The 18602-nt window shown below is 34.9% G+C and overlaps 1 protein-coding gene across 1 annotated transcript; it reads left to right on the forward strand.

Annotated features, from left to right (window-relative positions):
- Positions 1 to 7455: 7455 nt before the first annotated feature.
- On the forward strand, positions 7456 to 16173 carry LOC106870566 (protein kish-B). The gene is made up of 3 exons (XM_014916695.3): positions 7456 to 7591; positions 12312 to 12443; positions 14938 to 16173. Exons 1-3 carry the CDS (start codon positions 7582 to 7584, stop codon positions 15018 to 15020), a joined length of 225 nt encoding a protein of 74 aa, XP_014772181.1. The 5' UTR covers positions 7456 to 7581; the 3' UTR covers positions 15021 to 16173.
- Positions 16174 to 18602: the final 2429 nt, after the last annotated feature.

An 18602-nucleotide genomic window follows, 5' to 3' on the forward strand; every position in this document is an offset into this window, starting at 1 on the left:
CAAGGGAGCTTCTATGTGGTTGTTTGACCTATTAGAAACAGCAACCAAATCTCACTGAAATTACACCATGTCATATTAGAAAACAGGGAAGGAAACATTGGATAATCAAGTCCTTGGTACACTATCTGAAATGAAAAATAAAAACACAGTATGGTCAATATGCTGTCTGAAGAAAGAACAGACACTGTATCTTTCAAAAATTCCAAATTTCCACATTTGTCAAAAATTCCAGATTTCCACATTTCCAAATTTGTCCACACTGCTCATTATGTTCCTATGCACCCTTTCCTCTTCATGGCTCTTTTACTGTTCATTTTTCTGTCTTCTATTTTATCCTATATACTATGTTGTCATTACTGTCTTTCTTTACTTGACTTACTGCTGCTTTCTGTCCCTTCTTTTACTCTTTTCCAAAGAATTACAGAACACCTGAGTACTGTAAACAACAATCACGTCATTATTGAGTTAGAAGAATCATTAGAGCATTGGAAATGTAGAAGGAATGGCAAAAATAAGAATGCCTTTACCGAGAGACGAATTTAGAGCAGAGTATACAGCTTCAATTCCAGAAAGACTCCTATTGCTATGCTACTTGCATCACACCATATGACCCCTTTCTTTGTTTGTGGTACACACCAGCTGCCCTTCACTGGATTCTCCCCTCTCACTCTCTTCAAAACATCTTGCATTATTATGACTGTTTTCTCTCCCATTTTTATCAACCCACTTCATTCCTTCAGCTTGCTTCTTGATGTAGCTACATGCCACTCATAGCCATCCTGCAACAGAGCAGTGTCCTACCATCACATTATGACAATAGCTCTTGTCTATTCATATCCTTGCGTCAGTCTGGGATCTCATTTCCTTTCTGATACACAAGCCTGCCTACTTTATCTCATTTTAAGCTTGAGCTCCAGTGCCAAGCTTCCATCTGTGGCCTCTGGCAGTTTTGCAGTCAACCTGAACCTTCTCAGATGACCCATAATTTCCTCTGCAGATACTACACTCTCATTTACCAGGATATCAGTGTAGGAACTAGCAGCCTGCTTCATCTTGGCCTCATTCACCAAGATTGCCTTGAAAACCTTCACCATGGTTTTTGGTGCTGAACTTAACTGAACCCCAGCTGAATCAGACAGTACATACTGCCTTTGTGCCTCACTAGCTGGTACCTCCACAATTCTTCAGATACACGAAGCTGCAGATATATGCCAACTTGAGGTCAACAATCATAGTTGCCCCTGTCATTCACCTCCACTCCTGCAAAGTCTTCCCACATACATCTGCCATTTCATCACCCATATGGCAAGACACACACTCATTCAGCTCATGAAAATTTAGCACCAGTTGAAGTTTGTTCTTTGTCGGCTGAACTACAGTCATCAGCAGCAGCATACTACGTGTCACTTCCTCTTCTCACAGTATCAAAATGCCCACATCCTTCCATCTGTCCACTCTTCTGTTGAACCTGTCCCAAGCCTCTCCTTTCAGAGTGTGTTTGTAGCAAATCGTCCTGATTCTTAGTTTTGGGGTGGGTTGTTCATTCCAAAAATACTACACTGTTCATCATTTACCATCAAACTCAGCCTGGAAGTCCTCATCTTTGAAATAGCCTAAAGTATTCCCTCTCTCTGAAGGCAAACTGTCACTCCTACAGCCTTCTTTCTCTACTCCACACTTACAGCATGCAACATAACAGTCACTAAATTCCTCACCTGTCTTGCCATTCATTACACCACCCAACCAGACAATCACATACATTCCCAACACCATCCACTACCTCTTCGACTACAATTACCTGTAGTGTCATCAACATCCCTTGTACCTTTAGGTCTGTTTCATAGATGCCCCTGCACCTAACCTCCACCGCACTGAGGTTAGTTTTTCCTCTTCGGCTCTCAACCATTTTTATGGTCACTAGAGTTGTACAAGCCATATTGACAAGCTCACATTTCCCTTGTCCCCACCACCAGTGACGAAAAGTGACTTGGAAATCAAGGTGTGCAGTCCATGATATAGGCCAATCACTTTGTCTGCAAATGTATTATGAACTAGTTTTAATGTGAGGAACTGCACTTCTACCAACAGGCCATGCTTTGGGCTTGATACTCCTCTCAACTGGACTTGATGTTTCCTCATTAGCAATACCAGGCAACAGGCCTGCCATGATGACTATTATGAGTTACAAGAAAAATCTGAGAAAAGGATAGAACCTATAAATAATGAGCTATTTAAAATTTATTTATCAGTCAGTTCAATTGTTCATTACTTTTTGGCAAATTCATTGATCACTTAGCTATAAAATGTATCAGCACCACACTCTGCCTTCATCTCCTTTAAAAGATCTATATTCATGGAAATAAAGACCAAATAACTCATATACCTCATATAATTATTTATTCACTTTAATGAAGAAAGTAATTTCTCACAGGAAGCAGATATGGTAGGTATGGCCAGAATCAGACATAGTAATTTTGTTGCTTCTGCCAGAGCTTGGTTTAGTTCAAGCTCCCATATTATGTCTGCAACTTCTTAGATGCATCACACTTGTTTTGCAAAATCTGCAGTATAAACTGATTTCAGCTCGCAATTCAATCCATCTAAATCCAATATGTTTTTATAGACTTCCAAAGATGAAAATACTTCCATTGAAAATGTTTTTTATAAGTATGAAAATGCTTGGGATTCAACAGTTCTACAAATCTGAACTCAAAGTTTTAAAACATGATTGTTTTTAAATCTTTACTCAATATGAACAACTTTATGCAAAATGCTATTAAACAATTTTTTTAAAACAGTTTCTGGTTCTTGACATTGACCTCACTTCTCTGGTGGTTCAGCAGCACCATCCAGAACCCAGTAGTAAAATTCTTCAAACCTGTTGTTCTTCATATTGTGCTGAAGCCTGTTATTTGAATCCTTTTCACTCAATTATCAGTTCACTATCATGAATTATTTACAATTGGAGCATATGATCTTAATGTGGACACTATTTATTGACCAATCAGTTTTCAGATCCGACTACCAGTTAGAACATCATCTCAAGAGTCCTTGAAATGTGTACTCTTTTCTCCAATTAAATAGTTTAGCACTAAAAACCAACCAGAGCCTTCATGGCATTTGAAGAGAACACAACTTGGCTCTCAAATTAATGATAAAGCTTCAACAAGCTTCAACAGTCTTGCATCTTCAAGATAATTAATAACCAAGCAAACAGTTAAGTCGATCTTTATATCCTAGTCTCTCTACCAGTGAGGTTTTGATAACTTATGTATGTATTCATGTTCAGCCTCCCATTAAATAAATTTGATGTTAAATTTTCAAGAGTTTTGCTTTTGTTTGTAATAAATGCAACTAGCCTAATCTCATGCCGTGATTAATACAATTATACCTACCAATACCAATTGTTTTTTGAAATTCTCAACCTCACGAATATACCTCAAAATATCAAGTGGACTTTTTGAAGAATCAAAAACAAGAATCTCTGAGCCACTCAACATGGTTTCAAATATCACTAATAAAAATTTAAACTGAAAATCTAGGATTGCAATGAGTCCTCTTGCCTGTACTCCAATTCTCTGGATTTTCTAATACTAGTGGGACCTGTGAATATTTTCACAGAATTAATGGTAAACCTATTGGGTTATGTCTGAAAACTTTATCCAAAAAACCTGAAAACATAGTGTGTTGTGACTGTATGGAAAAATAGTCACTCATCAGCTACTCATTGAAAAGTGAAAGAAGTTGGAATGTGATGATTACTTAATGTACTTTATATACTTTATGCACAATTTTATAGACTTAATACACAGTGTTCATAAAATTAATATTCATTATTTTCCCATTTTCCCCATAAACAAAAGAAATATCCTGTGCATATGATACAACCTTTAGTTAAATTGCATATAACTGCTATGTAAATAAGCATGAACATTTCATGGAATTTCACTTATATGTATGTGTTAAGTGATAGGTGACATAAAAAACTTAGTTCAATTTTTAAAAAATACTCTTTTCATTATCCAGTCACTACTGCCACCACCACCACCACCATCACCATCATCTTCCCTCTTTCTTTCCCACCTTTCTCTCCACTCTTTCTTTCTTCTCTCTACCTTTCTTTAACCTCACCTCTCTGCTAAAATTATTACATTCCCCCTACCACACATCATGGATGCTTCTCTCTCTCTTTCTTTCTCCCTCTTTGCCTTATCCTCTCTTTCTGTCTCCTCTCTTTCCCTTCAACTAATCACATGAAAGTGTTACAATTACATTCCCTCTACCTCATGTCATGGATACTTCTCTCTCTGTTTTCTTTCACCCTCCCTCTTTTTCAAAATAATAACATTCCTTGCTGCCCACTTTGGTTCAAGCATTGGTTTCTCTTTTCCAAGAATGATAATATTTTTCTCATCTTCAAAGCATCTTGTTGCAAAAGATCAGGAAAGTAGAGAGGAAACTTAGCCGATTGACTCATTTACCAGGTGAGGTGGGGGTGGGTGAATGAGAGTATGAAAAAATGTTACTGGGTTATAATTTTTTTCAATAAATGGAAGTTTTATTCTAGCAAAGAATTTAGATGCTAGTTTAACTTTTTTTACATAACCTTTTTTAAATATCTGAAATTAAATTTTAAAGCATTGGTATGGAAAAATGGATAAAAACTACTTTTTAATCACAAAAAATAAACTTTACTGGTTGCTTCTTTTCACTTCATGTGTGAAGTAGTCAAGAAGAAAATTCTATGCAGTGGTCACATGACTGAATTCTTGTTTTAAGAAAGAGTCAAGAATACTCTCCATGGGTTAAATATTAAAAAAAAAAACAGTATATACTCTTCGGTATCAAATAATTGTACAAAATAAACCAGAATAAAACAGGCATGCAAATTGACTAAACACTCATTTGTCATCTAAATTTATCAAATAAAGAAATCCTTTGAATAGGCAAGTCTTTGATTACTGCTGTACAGGGCAGTAAAAACACCACTTCAGAAAACATATTGATAGCATATCAGCTGGTACAGCTTGAAGACAAGCTGTAAAATTTCTGTTTTTCTCTGCCTTTCTCTCTTTGACCTCCCACTTGTTTTGTGTCCCCTTTTCACACTCCCTTCTTGAAAAGAATAATAGATTATTAAAAAATAAAAAACTTACACCACTCCTTTTTGTTACTATGACTGTTGTTGTTGGCACTCCGTCACTTACGACGTCAAGGGTTCCAGTTTATCCATTCAACAGAACAGCCTGCTCATGAAATTAACGTGCAAGTGGCTGAGCACTCCACAGACACGTGTACCCTTAATGTAGTTCTCGGGGATATTCAGTGTGACACAGTGTGACAAGGCTGACCCTTTGAATTACAGGCACAACAGAAACAGGAAGTAAGAGTGAGAGAAAGTTGTGGTGAAAGAGTACAACAGGGTTCACCACTATCCCCTGCCGGAGCATCATGGAGCTTTAGGTGTTTCGCTCAATAAACACTCACAACGCCCGGTCTGGGAATCGAAACTGCAATCCTACGACCACGAGTCCGCTGCCCTAACCACTGGGCCATTGTGCCTCCACTTTTTGATAGACTATGACTGAAAGACAAGCAGAAAACAATTCTGCTTTACCTTCTTTAACCTGCCACTCTGTTGTTGCATCCCTCCTTTTCATGCTCCCTTCTCAAAAAGAACAGAATAGGAAAGCAATTAATTCACTGCTTTTCTTGCTAAGCAAACAGGAACTTTCTCTACTTACACTTTGTGAATGATATCGATTATTTACAATCTATACTAAGAAATGGAGGGACGGGAAGTACAAAAAAGAAATATCATGAGTACAATGAAGATAATAAAAATTAATAATTAATTTTATATTACACAAAAATTATTTATCCTGGAAAAAATGTAAGACATGCAGTATATGCATTGCATACATAGATGCTTTGCCTCTGACCAACACCGTTGTTACAGGCAATGAACTTAAGTGCACCTCTAATCAGTTTATGGGGAAGCTGCTGGTGAAGTAACTTTCCTTCCAGCATTTTCCGGTTTGCAATAACTAGCAATGTGCTTGGGTTGGGAACATCAGTAACACATCACTTCAGATTTTGGTTCTTTCCTATCTCTGACCATGTGCAGATCCCAACACCTAAAGTATGGTCCCTTAAACGACATTGTGTTGATGTCTGGCAGCTGCTGCAACCTCACTGAGATATGATCGAAGACTCCTGTCATAAAAGCCAGCTTCACAATCTGCTCCATCGCCCTATTGGTAAACCCAGCTAACCCACTTAATCTCCTCATCTTGCTTACCTAGTCATCAACTTAGTCACCCATCCATCTCATTCGTCCAAGTTTGCTGTAGTCTTTAGATTCTCCTTCTGTATATGCACCCTTCAGTTGCTCTTCAATCTTTTTGACTTTCAGTTGATCCACTTCATCTATCTCTAGATACAGATTCAGGTGCTTCTCTCTAAATAATATGGCATAAGACTAGCCACGTTTTGAATGTTCTGCAACTTTGCCTTGAGTTTCACCTTTTTTATCCAGGCCACTACATCACTTTTGCTAACAAATGGTCTCAAAACATCATTACTATTACGTAACTTTGTCACCATCGTTAGTGTTGGCAGTAGAAAGGCAAGAAAGTAAAAGGAAATATATCCCTACAACAGATAAACTGCGAGCCGAAATAGCTTATAGAAGAAACAAAAATAAGAATGCTCAAAGCGAATTCAGAACAGAGTACACAGCTTCACTTCACAAGGAACTCGTTAGATATATCTTCAAACGTACACCATCCTGATCCCTACCTAGTAACTATTCTCCCTCTGAAATTCCCTCCACCCATCCGCTCACTTCAATGTCCTCACGAAGAGGTTGTTAAAAAAAGAGGCTGTCCTGGTCCTGACGTTGCCCTTCACTCCTCCACAGGAAAAATTGCATCCCGCCGAAATCAACTTTGAATTTTACCTTTTAAGGGTCGATAAAATACCTGTCAAGTACTGGGGTTGATGTTATACAATAATTCTCTTCCTTCAAAAATGTTCGTCTTGAGGTGGACAGTTGACAGAATCGTTAAAGCGTCAGAAGAAAATACATTGCGCTATTTCTTCTGGCTTTTGATGAGCTAAGTTCTAGTCCCACCAAGGTCAATTTCACCTTCCATATCTTCGAGGTCGATAAAATTTTGAGCCCTGGAATAGATGTAATTGACTTCCTCTCGCCTCAAAATTGCTGGTCTTGTATCAAAATTGAAAAGAGTTAAGTCTGCTGGTTCAGAGTTGACCTGGGGTTAAAAACTAGTTTTTTATCATTTTGAGTAGATGAAAAATAAAGTTGACTCTGGTGGGATTTAAATTCAAAATCAAGTCCGGTTCAAAATACTGCAATATCCTTTGTATCTTATATATTTCTGTTTCAACCTTTGGCGTGTAACATCTGAACATTTTTATAAATCCCTAAGCAACTCATTGAATCAGGGGAGGTAATTCTAGAAAACTTGTCATGCGCACTTGTCATTTCACCTGATATTGACACGCTGTCAGTGTTTTGATATTTCTTTCAAGTCGAGAAAATACTTCTTTTCCATTATGACAAACGGTATGTTTAGTAAGAAGTATATTCACCTTTTTCTTTTTCGTTATCCAAACAACTTCCTATTATATAACAGTTTATCGCAGTCGATAATTTCTGGTTATAGGTCTGCATTAGTAGGACGATTGTAACGTTTGTAGAACCTGAAGTTTTCCTTTTGTTTTTGTTGTTGTTTTTTAAGCTAATTTCCTTGTTCTTAATTTCTTCATAATACAGTCCACTGAAATGACATTTGGAATCGGTTTTAGTGTGAGTTTATAGGCACCTATGTAAACATATCAGTGTATGTAATAATGCTTAAACGTTGAAAGTGTAGGAACTAGTGTAAGTGTAATCATAAATGCTTGTCAGTATGTTTAATGGAAGTTGTCAACATCTATAGGTGTTTATATATATATATATATATGTGTGTGTATATATATGTCAGTGTTCATATTGGTGGAGTGTCGATAGATTGTCAATATTTAGAGTTACATACCTTTGGCCATAGCTAACGAATTAATCGAACCAACTACAGCTCTTTGAGAGTAAGGAAATTTTTAATATCTATGTGAATTACAAGTGCATAAAAACTTTTTGGTGCGTGTCTCTGTTAAGAAAAATTACGGGTGCTTAAATTGTACAAGTTTATAAATATGCAACTCATGTGAAGTTATTGTTTGAGTTTTGTAAATTAAACGTTTCCTCAGTGGGCGGCTTCAGATTTGAATGTGGGCAAAATTTCACTTGCGGGCAAGAGGTTAGCTCTGCTACAGGTTCTGCACCCCTGTACTTACGCGCTTGATCTTAAAATCATACCCTGCATGTTAAAAATAAGAAATACACATTGGATAATGTACTCCTAAATACACCATGTTAAAATAAAGCACAAGACAGTAAAGGTGCGAATATCTTTGATCTTGGGTCTTCTCGAGTATGGCTGACCTGAGTCTGAACAACAATAGCAAAGTTATTATATAATTTAAGGCTAAATTTTATATTATAAATAAATTGAATCAGCTTTCGAAGAATTCTCCTTTTGTTTTAGACTTTTTTTATGTGTTGGATTAATTCGTGAAGTTAGATTTTTGGGTCAATATAAAGATCCTCACCCGTTAACGAGAACAAAATCAAAACCAGCATGCTGAGTGTTAACAACTGTAGAAAACGAATATGAAAAAAATTGCGCAAACGAACCTGGGAATCGGGAGAGGACTTTCGGAAAATTTACAAGATCCAATTTTTCCCTTATAACTTTCAGGAAAATGGATATATATTGATTTTTTTTTTTACGGAATCCCACGTTTTCGGCTATAGAAAATCCGATTCTGAAAAAATATTGTTTGTAAAATTTCAATTTTTCAAACATTTCTTTTCAAATACCCCAACCCCCTCCCAATTCTACGGCCTTGACCTTCAAGTAAGCTATTCACATGCTAGAAATGACAGCCAAATCTCACAAAACTGCGATAACATAATGAAAGAAATATGTAATCAATCTACTCTCCTTTCTGCAAGGATTTCTTTCAGAGTAATTTCCCGCAGTAATATGACAAAGTAATTCATGTGAAATTAAAGTGTTCTTTTTTCCTTTTTCTTTTCTTTTTTTTTTCTTTTTTTGTTTTGTTTTGAAAGTTACAAAAAATATGAGTGCAGAAATAACAGCAAGCTCTTTTGAAAAAAGAAAAGTAAAAATAACAAAGAAATACTGTGACAAATTGAAATTAAAGAGAATCATTTGACCAGTGCAAAACATGTGTTTGTGGAACTGAAAATGGTCTTGCTCATTTGAGATTTAGCTGTTATTTCTAGCATATGGATAGCCTGCTTGAAGGCCAAGGCCGTAGAATTGGGAGGGGAGGGTGTTGGGTTTTTTTCCCCCCAATATGTATCCATTTTCCTGAAAGTTATGAGGGGAAAATCAAATCTTGTGAATTTTCCGAAAGTCCTCTCCCCACCTACCCCCAGGTTCGTTTGCGCAATTTTTTTCCATACTCCTTTCCTACACAGTTGTTAACACCCAGCAGGCTGGGTTTTTTTGTGTTCTTTTTTTCGTTAACCGGTGCGGATCTTTATATTGGCCGATTTTTGCGGGTTGGTCATTAAATATTATTCTGTTTTTACAACTGAAAATAAAAGAAAAATCAAACGATCAAACCATGCTATATATTTAGTGTAAGAAGTGTATTACTGAAACATGAATAGTGTCTGTAACGAACGGATTCAATATGACCATTTGAACGGATAATGTCAATTTTCGATAAATGTCAACACGAGCTGTTTATTTTTAGGTCCCGTCTAAGTAGACCTGTGTTCAATAACATTCCGGATTTGACCATCTGTAATTTTTGTGGACATTACATATTTTAGACTATATTATCCAACGTGTTTATCCCTTTTCAAGACAGTAGGGTGTATATGGCAGAGATTTAGCTTCTATTTCTAGCAAGTCGAGCGCCCATGTTAGCTCATGCAGATAATTGTAAAGTAGCTAAGTATCAGGAAACATTGGTGATATATGCAGGAGATATGGCTTCTTAGGTTCGGATACATAATGCTAAGTAACTGTACATACTAGAAGTGTTATGGATTAGTGGTGGAATCTATTTAGACAGGACCTAAAAGTAAACAACTCATGTTGACATTTATTGAAAATTAACATTATGCATTCAAATACTCATATTGAACCCATAAGTAAGGAAAACTAGGGAGCAAGTGATTAGCTCAGATCTTCATAGTGAGCATTTGAAGTTGCATAGCTTAATGATTAGGCTGTTGGTCCCATGTTTTTAAAGTCATGAGTTTGATTTCCAGACCAGTTGATGAACTGTTCTTAGACAAGAAACTTCATTTCATGTTAATCCAATTCACTCAGCTAAAAAGGAGTTGCACCTGCTGCAGTGTAGCACCACTGCAGACTTTCAGCCCCAAATCTTGCAAATATAAGATGTTAACAACCCTCAATGACTATGACATACTAGATGACTATTAGTATTGAGTCTTGCAGATGAAAGAGCAAGATTGAAACCATATCAACCTCTTCATTTGTTAGCAAGTCTGCAAAAGACATGGGCAATGCTTTTTTTTTCCTAATAAAAACCATACAAATTTTTTTTTTTAACCATGAAGTGATGTTATATTTCAAACTCATACCAACATTTTTTTTAAAAAGTATAAATTAGAGGAAGAATAGTAGAACCTATGACCTTTATCAGGATCTCTGAAGGCTGATAGTTGGAAGGGAATAAGTTATCTTCAGACTGGGAAATTGGTTTGAATACTTGGAACAGATTGTACTTTGCTAAAGACATCCAAGAACCAGGTGGAAGTGTTAAACTAGATGACAAATTAAATGTACCATCCCAAAATAGATGTAATCCATCTAGCATGCTTCTACAGCATTTCCATCTACCAAATTTCGCTAATAGGACAGACACTATTTTGATTCAATGCTCAAAATGCTGTGCAGTGAGATTGAATTTGGAACCACTTGGTTGAAAAGTGAAGTTCTCAACCACACAGCCATGATGCTTATTATATCAAATATGATTTACAACAATTATTATCATTGATGGTTACCTCAGCAAAGTTATTGCAATAATAATAATAATAATCTTTTCTACTAAAGCACAAGGACTGAAATTCGGGGGAAGGAGGCTAATTGATTATATTGATCCCAGTGCTCAACTGAGATTTATTTCATTGACACTGGAAGAATAAAAGGCGAAGTTGACCTTGGCAGCATTTGAACACAGAAATACTGCCAAGCATTTTGCATGGTGTGTTAATGATTCTGCCAGCTCACATCTTTACAATAATAATAATAATAATGGTTTCTTATTTAAGCAACAATTTTGAGGTGAGGAAATTAGTTGATGTCATTGACCCCACCCAATAGTTGGCTGCTATTTTATTTCACCTGGATGAAAGGCAAAGTTGATCTTGGTGAGTTTTGAACTCAGAACCTAAAAAAAGTTGGAATAAATACTGCCTAGACACTCTAATGATTCTGTCAAACTACCAACCTAAAATAATGATTTCTAATTTCAACACAGGCTGACAATTTTTAGGGAATGAGGTTAGTCAATTACATCAATCCTAGTACTCAATTCTGGAAGGATGAAAGACAAAGTTGCCTTTGGCGCAATTTCAATGCAGAAGAAATACTGCAATGCATTTTGGATGATACTCTAAAGATTTTGTAAGACCATTTCTAAAAATAGGCAAAATGCCTGAAATTTGGGAGAGGAGAATAGTTGATTATATCAACTTGACTGGTACTTTATTTTTTCAGGATGGACCTGTGTAAAATGCTTAGCATTTCATCTGTCCTTACATTCTGATTTCAAATTCTGCTGTGGTTGACTTTGCCTTTCATTCTTTTGGAGTCGATAAAATAAGTACCAGTTGAGCACTGGGGTTGATGTAATCAACTTACCCCCACCCCAAAATTGATGGCCTTGTGCCAAAATTTGAAGCCATCATTATTATTATTAAGGTGGAGGAATGGCAGAATCATTAGCATGCTGGGCAAAATGTTTAGTGGCATTTCATTCATTACATTCCACTGAGGTCAATGGGGTTAATGTAATCAACAACCCGCTTTCCCCACAAATTTCAAGCCTTGTGCCTAGAGTAGAAAGAATTATTAGTTTTATTATTATTAAATGAATCATCAATGCAATCCACGAGTCTTGCATGAAATGGAATTATAGAATGATTTTTTTTTATTTTCACTGTTTTTCAGTTTACTCATTTGATGGTCTGCTGGTGTTTGGACTTTTGGTCATTTGTACTTGTGCTTATATGAGCCGAGTCCCTCGTCTAAAGAATTGGTTTCTCTCAGAGAAGAAGGGTGTTTTTGGAATCTTCTATAAAGGTTGGTGAAAATGTTATATTTGTTCCAAGCATGATTGTCCTATTATAGTTAATGACTTCACTAAAAAATACATGATCTTTCAGCATTAAAGCATATGTATCTTTATGATTCTGAGTTTTACTTTAGACTAGATGAAATAAGTGTCAATGGCACACTGGTATAATTAATTAAATTAACGAGACCTGAGATGAACACCCAGCTAAACAGAGGTCATCATGAAAATATCTATTGATGAGCTGTGACTTAAAGCAAGGCCTATTTATTTCTTTGAAATTTAGAATATTTTAACATTTTGGGGCTAGATCAGCAAAACTAGGTACATTGTATTTGAATGTTGTACTCTGTAAAATATATTAAGAAACTAAGACCTGATTTCTAAACTATTTCGTACAGAATTTCAGTGTCACTAGATATTTTGCAAATTGACTTTTATAATAACTTGCATAGATACTACAGTGAGGCAGCTTAGACATAGGTTGGCCATTTTAATGAAGAGATACCTACATTAGAAATACTACATTCTATTGTATACAGAAGTGTGCAATAACTACTTATCTTATGGTAAATATTTAAAAATAGGTGAATTGCATCCTTAAATCATCTTTGTTTGATACAGGAGATGAACTGCCAACTCTTGAGATAATATACTGGCATCCTATCAACTCAGCTGAGGCTCATTTTGCAGTGGTACACTTAGTACAAGGTGACATAAATATGGAATGATGCTTCTATTTGTTAGTTTTACTAAGTTACTATTAGGTGCCTAAAACAAACAAGTTTACTAATAATTTACCCTTTGTAATATAAGAAATTAAGATTCACTCCTCCCCTCTTTTGAAAATTTGAACATGAATTGTTAAAACAAATGTACTTTGTACAGCTGGATTTCCTTTCTACTGTTAACCAGTCAACAACTCTCACAAGGCAATAGTTACTATTTTTTATCTGAACTACTGTCTCCCAATATTTTCTTTAAAACCACATCTTTCAGTTTCTCAAAAGCTATGGTGGTCTCACATCAAAATACTTTATTTCCAATCAATTATCAAATAAAATTAAAACATTATTTTTATTTTATTTTAATCAATAAACACACTTGAATCTTAAACTAGAGTATCTTTTGTTGGCTGAAACCGGCTCTGGCTCTGCGTACAAATGTCTTGTTTTCATAAGTTTTGAATTAAAAGCTTCTACCAAACCTTAGTCACAATTTATGTTCCTAACACTAGCTTAATGATAACTAAGTTATTTTACTAAATTCTTTGTTATATTTAAAGTAATTGAAAGAAACACAGAGCATCTCAAAATAAATACAGTGATGAAATGGTTAATGAAAGATGAATAAAGTAATACCTCTCACGATACACTAACACATACAAATGCAATAAAGTAGGGTTATGATCTTCAGGGTTGAGGACTTCTGATCTAAGCTGGATGAAACAAGCAGAATAATGTTTTTAGTTCCAATATACAATAAGCAGTACAGTTACTGTATCTTTAATTTATTGAAGTACTGCCCACTCAATTGATATAATTTTACTTCAAAAATTTAGCATATAACATTACCTAAACTTTTATACTTGGTATTTTAATTTGAATCATGTTTTTGTTATTCTGTTTTAAATAGCGAATACTGACCCACTTCTGAATGACACTCTTTTACTAATTTTTCCATGAAAAGATACATTGCACTGTTCTACAAATGCAGATACTTGCATGAATTGTTGAAGCAAGTAGAAATGGATATCTCTTTTATGTTAGGTGAACTCTAATAAATATTTTGAGGTTTCTAGTAGATCAGCCAGTACCAGAGGCAGGTTGTGAACTGTATAGTCCAGAATCTTAAACACTCAACAACTATATTTTAAGTGTAATATATTATGCAAAGAAAAATATATGGTTGTAAGCATGAAAGTTTGATCATTATTAGAGTCACTTGTGACCAAGGAAAACCTGTGTGAAACAGTTGTTAAACTCAGCATGTACAGGTATCCTCCTATACATGATGCATTGCTGCACACCAGCCATGAAAGATTGCCTGTAATCAATATCAATGTTTGTGTCCAATGATAAGAGAACCAAGACAATGAAATTCTAGTCTGAGGCTGAACATTACTTTGCAGTTTGGTGGAATGTGTTCTTCCAAGAAACAAAACAAAATACTTGCAGCTTATTTGAATTGCCCATGAGCAAGCTATTTTAATACCTTATTGTGTAAATCTTATGATTGAAGCTTCAAACGATATTGTTACTGTAGTGATTTGTACCCCTAGACAAGGTACATAACTTTGTTGGTCTTTGATTTCACAAATAATTAGCTGCAGAAAGGTCATTGACATGTAAAAACACAACACGCAACTGTCCAAATTTGTAAAATGTTATCCCCATCTACTAACATAAAAATTTGATTCTCAAACACTAAATATAAACATAACACAGATTGCCATTTAATTACAATACGTCTCTAACATTTGTTGTTTTTTTTTACTTGCAGCATCAGTGATTGGCATACGGCTTCATATACCTGTTGCACTGAGTTGTGTAATGATGGGTATATACATTCTACTTTTGAAGTAACAGATGCAGATACACACACACACATGCACACAAACGGAAAATATTTCTATTTAATTCATTTTATGAAATGGAATGTATACAATCCAAACCAGAATTACTGTCAGCAGATTGTACAGAAGTTTCATAAATCATGCAAAAACAGATTACAGCCTCTTTGGAATATTAACTAAGACACAAATCAACAATCCAAAATCTGTGATAGTTAAAGGATGGGATCCTTTCAAAACTCACTTGTTATAGAAATTTTAGATGGGGTTACAGTTGAATATTTATCCTCACTTGTTATATACATGCACACACATATGTAAGGTACAATGGCTGTTTGACTCTTGATTGTATGATCACATCTTACAATAACAATTATGTTGATCCAGTTTGCTTGACTGATAAAATAAAGGTTCTGTTTCTATTTATGTTTTACCACCCTACCTTTGTGAATATAAAAATATTGATGTAAAACAGTATAAATTGATATATATATATATATGTATATTTATATATATATATATATATATTTATATAGCCATTTTCTTTGCCAAAAAATGTAAAGTGATATTTGGCTATTGTGAATACTAACCACTCAGCTGTGGATTTGGAATGGAACCAGTTGATGGGTCAAGTACCTAGTTTATGTGGCTGCAGTAACATACAAGCCTTTTGCCTTATCGGCCATAGAATTTATAAAACATGCTATATATATCACCTGTTTCCACCTTAAATATTGTAATAATATGGGAGAATATTTGAAAACTAACCTTTAACATTACATTTCAAATAGATTGTATATGGTAATTGTTGTTAGCAGATAATTAACAATTATGTCTAACAGCTGTATTCTGGCATTTAAAAGTAGTTGCTGCAGCAGAGAAAACTGATGAAACGATTGGCTATGACTATTTTTGATGTGTAGGTTTTATATCAGTGGTGTAATCTGCACTGCATAAGAATCTCACATTGTTCTATATCTGAGGGTCCATTTTCCAATATTGAAAATGTCTGGCTTAAAAAAAAAAATCTATATTACTGACCAATGAATGGTAACTGTACATATTTTTTTTTTTGTCCTTTATTTTGAAAATTACATATCTATGGAGTAAATAAAAATAAACTTAAAAGACTCAATAAATTCTTAATTATATATGTGCTATTTAAACAGTGTGTATGTGTATTTTATCATTTGCTATTTCTCTGGATTATTAACAATCTGAAATGTTTGAGTTTGTAAATTTTAGCTCTTGTATTTTGTTTTAAACTTTAGTTTTCTTCATTATGAATATACCTTAACCCTTTAGCATTCAGATTAATTTATCAAATGTAATGCTTATTTATCCACATTTTAGAAAATTAACCATGTAGCATTTTGTAGCTTCAAAATTTTGAAGATGTAGTTTATTTTTAGAATGACATTGTAGGGTATGTGTGAGGGACTGGATCTGGCCAAGTAGGATATTTGGGCTGGATATATCCAGTTTTAATGCTAAAAGGTTAAATATGAATGCTTTATTACATTCTAGTGGCAGCAAAATAATAATAAATGTAACTCTTAAAGTATCATCGTTTTATTTGAATCCACTCTTTCCATGTTGGATACAGTCAAATACTCTTATCCATTTTTCAAGTAAGGTATTTTTATTTTACTGACCTGCACATGATCAAACTGAGCTTCAAGGCATTATTTTTTTATGGCAGAGATAAACATAACATCACTCGTCCAAATAATATCAATTTGAAAACTAATGTCTGTAACAAAAAATACTCCTCCAGTACTGTTCTGACCTCATCTACAGAATAAATAGTAAACAAATGGGGCAATGTCCGGTGAATACGGTGAGTGGAGTATTGTTTCCCATTCAAACTGCTCAAGCCTTTGGAATGTTATCCTTGCTGTATGTGGCTGAGCATTATCCTAATGGAAGAACATCTTTTGTCTTGAAACCAAAGATGGTCATTTTTCTTCTAGCGCTGACTTGAATGACCAAATCCAAGCTTCTCTGCTAGTTCCTTAACAGCTACAATGGAATTTTGTTCCACCAGGGTTTGCCAGACATCCTTGTTGAGCTCTACAGATCTTCCAGGACAAGGCTCACCTTCTAGGCTGTAGTTTCTGGCTTGGAATTTCTGGAACTGGTTGAGATTGGCTTACGCTTATTGTCCGATCCCCATATACTGCATTAATATTCTTCACACTTTCCATTGCATTGTTGCCTTTATTGAACTCATAAAGCAAAATATGCCGAACATACTCCTTTGTCATTTTCATTACAGCTTTGAAAAAATAACTGTTAAAATCGAACTGCACTCTTCAAAACTCGCACTAAGAATAAGGACAAGGTAAAATTACTACCTGCTTTTATAGCAAGTTAATACAGATAGTTTATCCTGTCCCACTCTGACTTTTAGTTCATGCAATTGAAAAAACCACATTACTTATGAGATGACCAATATATTTAGATAGATGATAAGCAGCTTTCTTTATTATAGTACAGATGTGACGAGTTCAGAAAAACATTACTTTCATTATTCACACATCGTCACTTGTAATGCAGCACTTTGTAATTTTGGTTCAAATTGAAAGTGTGAAGCTATTTTCACTTTCTAATGAAACCTGATTGTTGTAGAGCAGTGTCTTTCAAATAACTAAAGCTGGTTGTTGAGATAATGTAGAAAATATTTAAATGAAAATAAAATTTATTTGGTAGCCGAAAGATTACTGAATCTTTTGATACCCCATACATCAAAATCGGAAACTCAGCTTTTGAATGCATAAGGGACATACACACACACACACACACACACACACATACACTCTCTCTTTTATATATATAGACTAGCAATGCATCCTGGCGTTACCCAGGTTTTATGACCTAGAGCCACATTGTATTATTTGTTCCTTTCTTATGGGCAGAATAAGCACAGCTAATGTATAGTGGGTGGATGTTTGGGAAGGAGATTTTAGGGTTTCTTTAAGAAAAAAGGAAGAAGAAAATTTTTAAAGATTTGCACTCTGTAAAAAATGAAGAAATTGGGGTGGAAAGGGAGAAAATTAAAATATGGAGAACGTGTTTTTGGGGTGAAATCTTAATCTCCTGTATTGAAAACATAAGGATCAGAAGACATTTAAAAAAAAAAATGGGGGGATGGGGCAAATATTACCTCAGACATGCTAAAAACAACCGGTAAAGGACAGGATTTCTGGGAAAACTTCCTTTTAAGTTTATATCGAAGATCAGGTTTTTAAATATGCTCATCACAAACACATATTACACAATAGAAAAAGGTGATTTCAATTGGATTTGAACTGTAATTTTGCATTAGCACAAAGCAAGAAATAACATAATTCATACAGAAGTGTTTCCTAGAGTGTGAGTGCCAAAGGAAGTTATTTTATGGCATTCTTTCATTGGAAGCAGTAACATTTTCAACTTGATCATATGATCGTTTGTTAATTCCTGTTAAAGATTTTTATTTCTTTATATTTTGAAGAGTGCAGAAATTGAAAGAGAGGAGAATGTGAAAAGGCGACATTTGCCTTGAAGTGAGAGCAGAAAGTGAAGGATGTGTGTATGTGTATATTAAATGGAT

This window comes from Octopus bimaculoides, chromosome 11, assembly GCF_046866305.1.
Source record: "Octopus bimaculoides isolate indiv1 chromosome 11, ASM4686630v1, whole genome shotgun sequence".
NCBI lineage: Eukaryota > Metazoa > Mollusca > Cephalopoda > Octopoda > Octopodidae > Octopus > Octopus bimaculoides.

Excerpts from the sequence above, each read along its gene's own strand:
- LOC106870566 (XM_014916695.3), top strand. Across the intron at positions 12,444-14,937 it reads TTTTGGAATCTTCTATAAAG|CATCAGTGATTGGCATACGG; the intron begins GTTGGTGAAAAT and ends TTTTACTTGCAG.